Raw genomic sequence first — 6,539 nt, 5'->3', positions numbered from 1 at the left:
TAACGGAGGAATTATTTCTGATAAGCTTTTGAGTATAAGAGCGTCTGAGTTATCCCCTGGGGAGAAGAGAGGGGCAAAAAAGTTTTAAAATATTTTAAGTTCATTAAAATGGCAAAATTTGTCATATATATATTTCACCACAATAAAAAATAGTAAAAAAATATTTTGAGATTTCCCCCAAAACATGAAGCTGGTCTTCCCGACTGCGTTGGATGGACACCACATTAAGACTGATGTTGGACAGTAGTCACGTAATACTGATGCGGCGGTCCTGAGCGCACCGGATTATGGCGTTTTTTAATAATTCACCTCCGTGATTTCTCAAACCCCTTTGAGCCCCGTTTGCCGCGGTGGTTTGAGTAATGGAGCCGCCACACACTACCTAAGTAGCTACAGGCAGTGAGTCCTGTCCCTGGACCACCCGAGTACATGTGAACCCTGTCCCCACGGCCGGGCATGGTGTGGCGCCCCCGGGCCCGGAGCCCGTGGCCGCTCACGGGGCGCCCGCTGTGTTTCCTCCGAGCAGTTTTCAGCTACAACACGGATTCCCGCCCGACGTGCGCCAACAGCAGACACCAGTGCTCTGTGCACGCGGAGTGCAGGGACTTCGCCACCGGCTTCTGCTGCAGCTGCGTCGCCGGCTACACGGGGAACGGGCGGCAGTGCGTTGCCGAAGGTACGCCATGTCTCCGTGTCGCCATGTCTCCGTGTCGCCGTGTCACCGTGTCGCCGTGTCACCGTGTCTCCATGTCTCCGTGTCGCCGTGTCACCGTGTCACTGTCTCCATGTCTCCGTGTCGCCGTGTCTCCTTGTCACCGTGTCTCTGTGTCACCGTGTCTCCATCGCTGTGTTACCGTGTCACCATGTCGCCGTGTCGCTGTTTCCATGTCACTGTCTCTATGTCATTATGTCACTGTCTCCGTATCACCGTGTCTCCGTGTCGCTGTGTCGCTGTCTCCATGTCACTGTCTCCGTGTCATTATGTCACCGTGTCTCTGTGTCACTGTGTCTCCGTGTTGCCGTGTCACTGCGTCACCGTGTCTCCATGTCACTGTGTCACCGTGTCGCCGTGTTGCTGTCTCCATGTTACTGTCTCCGTGTCACTATGTCACCGTGTCTCCCTGTCACCATGTCTCCCTGTCGCCGTGTCGGTGCCCACCCGCGGGGCAGGAGGGGTGGAGCGGGGTCGTTCTGGGGCTCGTTCTGAAGCGTCGCCTTCACCCAGCTCTCCCCAGGCGGCGATGACGTTTCATCTCATCCCCACTCTTCCCTGTACTTCGGATGGGTGTTCCTGGGGGTCTCTCTTTCCTGTGCCATTTCCCCGCCTCGGAATGACTGCCGCCGGGAGCCCATCTCCACAACTGCCCGCAGCGGGACAAAGGCCGAAGGGGCGCTTATGCGGCCCGGACCAGGACGCGTCAGTGCCCCTCATTTTCCTCAGTTTCTCTCAAACTGCTTAGTCGGCGTTGCTCACAAACCTCAGTCCCGACGGTCGTTAAGCCCCAGCAGGACCTCGGAGGGTTGGCGTAGACCGAAGCGTGTGCCGCGTGACACGCTTGGTGTTCCACCCCCCGCCCCCTCAGGCCCTCCTTTCCTCGTGTCCTGAAGTCACAGCACGGCGATGGCGGAGCATACGGGGTGCACACAGCTAATTCTAGAGCACTGGATCCATTGTGGGGCTGATTCCAAAATGGATTCGGCTGCAGGCGACGTCACTTCTGAGCTCTGCTCCCAGAAGGACCGAGCAGTCTCTGTGCTCTCAGTGGTCAGAAGAATCTTCTCTGCCCATGTCCCAGGGGTCTGGATCCAGCTGGCTCAGAGTAGCCCTCAGGGAGCCTGGGGCCAGAGACTCGAGTTAAAACAAAAGCAACAAAAACCCTGCCATTCTGAACAGGTGTCCCTTCGGCACTGGTCATTTTCCTTGTGTTTAGGGAGGAACCTCAATTGCTTCGCAAAGTTTGACTAAATAAAACTCATTTGGAAGAAAGTTTTCTGGTTCCAGATCCCACCGCCATAGTTATCGTTAAATCAGTTGTTTTAATTTGCTTAAAAAATTTTTTTTAATTAAAAAATTTCCTTCTGGGTCACAGTTAGATAAAGTGAGTTTTGTTAAATACTAATCTTGGCAATGAAAGAAAATTTTGTACACTTACCATGTTCATTTTGGAGGGATGTTTTTAAAGTCTATAACTGTTTTGTTTTCTTCCACATCCCCAGGGGTGGGATGCTTATGCTTCTTGGTTTTAGGCTTTTGTACTTTCCCCACCCTGCGAGAAGCTTCCAAAATCCACAGCGAGAGCTTGTTTTCAGAGCGTGGCCTCATCAAGCCCCTGCCCCCCAGCCCCCCAGCCCCGTGCTGCCCCGTAGAGCTGGAGACGCAGAGTGGTGTGTCTGGCAGCAAGTTCAGATGTGACAAACCGTCTGCCCCCACATTGTGACATTATATACACCCCTCGTAAAAGTTTCGTGGTCTAAATATTTGTTGGATTCTTGTGATTTTGAAACATTTTTCTAGCTCAAAGTCTGGTTGAAAAATTTGTTTGGTTTCCCTCACTTGGCTTTCCTGCTTCTTTCTGTAATTCTTTGGGGATGCATTTTTTGGATATTAGTCTTCTAATGTCACAGCATTCCCCAGCATCGTGACACAATTTATGGGCAGAAGTACTCAGTATGTCGAGTGGCCTTGCTTGCCGGCAACCCCGTTAGCGGCGGGGGCATACCGAACACGGCAAAGGTCTTCAGAACGCAGGTGACAGTGCCCAGGTACAAGCCCGCCTGTCTAAGGTTATTCGACAACGTTGCTGAGAACTGGGTGCTCAGCGAACCCAGCCACGGCCGAGTGAGCGAGCTGGGTGAGAAAGCCCTACATCTGGTAACTTCTAATCTAGGAAGAAATCAAGACCTGTACAATCGATAACTGATCACATTTAATCTACATCAGACCTGAACAGTCCAAGGTGACTTATTTAGCTTTCCAACTTTTTTAAAGGTAAAATTAACGCCCTTGTTTAAAGTAGACAATTTGGTGGGTTTTCGTACATTCACTAAGTTGTGCAACTGTCACCTCCATCTCCCTAGCACGTGTTCATCACTCCAGAAAGAAACCCCGTATCCAAGAGCAGTCACTCAGTTCCCCCAAGTCCCCCAGCCCCTGGCAGCGACTCGTCTGCTTTCTGTCCGTGTGGGTTTTCCTGTTCTGGACATTTCACAGAAATGGAATCACACAATATCTGACCTTTCTCGATTGGCTTCTTTCACTCGCTGTAATGTTTTCAAGGTTCATCCATGTGTTGGCATCTATTCGCGCCTCAGTCCTTCTTCCTAAATAACATCCCATTGCATGGATGGACCACACTTTGTGGCTCCATTCAGCAGTCGATGGACATTTGGGCAGTTCCTATGTGGGCTACCACGAGTATGCTGCCGAGAACATTCGTGGACAAGGTTTTGTGTTTTCTGTTCCTTTGGGTAACACACCCAGGACTTGGAATTGCTAAAATTCCACAGTGGAAGCTTATTCTTTAAGTGACAGAGGTCACGTGGTAAACTTCCGTTTTCTTATTCGACTACAAGAACAACTTTTTAAAGATCTTTTCCTGATTAAACAATCATAAACATATGCAAGCTATAAACATTCAAATGTGTACATAGGATAGAAAAGAAGGTTCGCCTATCGCCCCGAGTTAGCCGCTGCGAGCAGTTTTGTGTACATCTCTTTAGATATTTTCCCTTAGGTAGATGCTTTTATTAGTAATATAAATTTTCAAACAAAAACGATATCCTACGTATACTATTCGGTAATTTATGAAGAGAGCTCTTAAATTTGCCATAGGAGGTCTCCCATCTTTCCCGATCACCGCACATGCCCTGTCCACAGAGGGTCCTGGGTCGGAGGGCGTATTGGGGTGGCCGCGACTCTGCCCGCCATGCCCACGTGCGCTGGCTCGGGCTGCATGAAGTTCCCAGACTCAGACTGGCACTCCAAACCCGGGCCATGCGACCAGATTCCAGCCAGAGATGCTTGCTCAGTGTCACGGGTCAGGCAGCCAGAGGCTCTGGGCTTTTCGCACCCTCCAGTTCAGCCTGTGGCCCCAGCGCAATTACTAATTCATTCTCCAACATTGTCAAAAGTGATCAGTTTTATGGTCACTTAGTTTTAACAACCCATGACCCTATTCTTCTGAAATTACTGCTTTTGCCCCTGAAGTTCCTCCATCACACACGGGTCCCCCTGCAGCCCCTCCCCCGTCCATGACCAGCCAGCCTGGGAGGCAGACAGGCGGGACCTGGCACTTCTCGGGCTCACAGGCAGGCGTGGGGACTGTCCTGTTGGAAGAATGACCTCACCCTAGCACTGTCTTCCCTCTTTGCTCTCTGGGCACGTGTCCTAGCAGACATTTCGTTTTGTGAAAAGTTGGCCTCTCTCTGTTTCTCATTCAGGCTCGCCGCAGCGAGTTAATGGCAAAGTGAAAGGAAGGATCTTTGTGGGGAACAGCCCGGTCCCCGTCGTGTTTGAGAACACTGACCTGCACTCCTACGTGGTAATGAACCACGGGCGCTCCTACACGGCCATCAGCACTGTCCCCGAGACCGTCGGGTACTCCCTGCTCCCTCTGGCCCCTGTTGGAGGCATCATTGGATGGATGTTTGCAGTGGAGCAAGATGGATTCAAGAACGGTTTCAGCATCACAGGTACTTACACCGGACGTTAGAGCCAGCGGGCACGCGGGGGGCCCGGGGGTGAACGAGAAGGAGCCCCGTGTCTGCCAACAGCTTACTGCTAAGCATTTTGTGGCTCCGGAAATAGGAAGTTGGGGGAAATTTTTCAATATTTTTTTCACTAATATATATTAACTGAGACTGTGGAATTGCATTTGGATCAGGGAGTGATGTGGTGCTGGGGATTTAGAAGTCTCCAGCAGAGGAAGTGATGTCATCTCATATATTCTTGCCACCCAAAGTGTGGGGCTCACCAGTCCCTCGTCGTCCTGGTCCTGCCTGCACGTTCCAAACCAGTCTGAAACTGGTATGTGACACTTCTGCAGTATCTGCTGGCAGAAGGGAACCTGTCGTTTCTAGCTGTTGAATTTAGATGGTAAATTAAGCCTGATAAACATAGTCCTCATGACCCAAGAAACGCAAGTTTCCTTGGAGCTTCTCAGGCACTGTGCCCCGTCAGGGGAATTTGGAATTTCACGGACATGCAGGCAGATGGTTGGGAGGACATTCTCTGAGTGTAGTGACGGCCTCTCCCATGCTCTGCCCGCCTGTGCGTGCTGGAGGTCCTCTCCTGGGGACAGTCCTTCATCGGCCACTTCCAGGACCTGGAGCCTGTTGTCTGGGGTACAAGTTCACAGCCACTGCCCCCGCAGACCTAGACCTGCCCTCTCCCCACCGCCAGCTTCGCTGGAGCCTCAGCCCGGCTCGACTGTGGAAACACTGCTCAAAGTGTGGCCATTTCCAGAAAGAGGACCTTTGTATTTGAAAAGGGGTGAACCTGCCCATCAGACGTCAGATTTACGGTCTGCTGTGTCTTCTCCCTGTCCTTGAGGCGTATGTATATCCTGAGTACCATCACCACGTTCACGCCCTCTCCTCTGGAGACACAGTGGGCTTTGCGGTCAGGCCCACAGACCCTGCTCCTCCCTTGCACGGCTTCTCGTAGGGGGTGGCTTCGTATGTGCCTTACTTTAACTTAGTGATACCTTGTGACTTACACCAACTTCTGGGGTGCTGACGGAGTCCTTACAAACTCCCTACAACAGCAGATCTTTGTTGCTGTGATGGTCCTTAGTCGCCACAGGACCTGTTGTCAGCTGGCTGTCTGCCTGGAATCTGGGTACTAGAAGGCAAGAGCTGTCAACCCTTTCTGCAGAGGGCCAGACAGCAAATAGTTGAAACTCCTAAACTCTGCCATTGTAGAGAGAAGGCGACTACAGATGATATGCAAAGGAATGAGCATGACTGTGCTCTGATAAAACTTTAATGGCTTTGAAATTTAAATCTCATGTAATTTTCATGTCATGAAATACTTTTGAAATTAAAAACAAAACAAAACATTTTTTTAAAATGTGAAGGCCATTCTTAGTTCAAGGGTTGCCAGCTAGGTTTACCCCTGGGGCCACAGAATGCCAGCTCCTGCCCCAGTAGAATGCCCATGAGTTAGAGGGGGGAAGCTGGAGGAGGGGCAAGTGCTTTTCCTGCCTGTCTGGGGACGATGGCCTGCACAGACCCATGGGAGCCCTGAGCCAGCAGCCTCGTGTGCGCTCCTGGGTGGCTCCTGGTACTGCTGATGGTTTGCCCTGAACAACTCCCTCAGCCCGATCAGGAGTTGGCCGGCATCTTGGAGCAGCACGTGACGTCTGTAGAGCACCATTTAAGCTACTTCATGTCATCTCAGTTCCACGAGACGGATCGTATCCCCGTTTTATCCTCAGGAGTTGGAGGTTCAGGGGGGTTGAGTTCACTCGACCGGTACCGAGCACAGTTGAGTGTCAGACTCTGGTCCCTTGCTTTTTCCAGCACAACCCCTGAGCCAA

General features: G+C 51.4%; 1 protein-coding gene across 1 annotated transcript in view; it reads left to right on the top strand.

Annotated features, from left to right (window-relative positions):
* NID1 (nidogen 1) overlaps positions 1-6,539 on the top strand; it is a 49,865-nt gene that overhangs the window by 8,552 nt on the left and 34,774 nt on the right. The window contains exons 4-5 of the mRNA XM_023520820.1: positions 527-676; positions 4,441-4,692. Coding sequence (XP_023376588.1) covers positions 527-676; positions 4,441-4,692 — 402 coding nt within the window. The remainder of the gene's footprint in view (positions 1-526; positions 677-4,440; positions 4,693-6,539) is intronic.

The sequence above is a fragment of the Pteropus vampyrus genome, unplaced genomic scaffold (genome assembly GCF_000151845.1).
Source record: "Pteropus vampyrus isolate Shadow unplaced genomic scaffold, Pvam_2.0 Scaffold279, whole genome shotgun sequence".
In the NCBI taxonomy this organism is placed as follows: Eukaryota; Metazoa; Chordata; class Mammalia; order Chiroptera; family Pteropodidae; genus Pteropus; species Pteropus vampyrus.
This window is presented reverse-complemented; position numbering and strand designations above follow the sequence as displayed.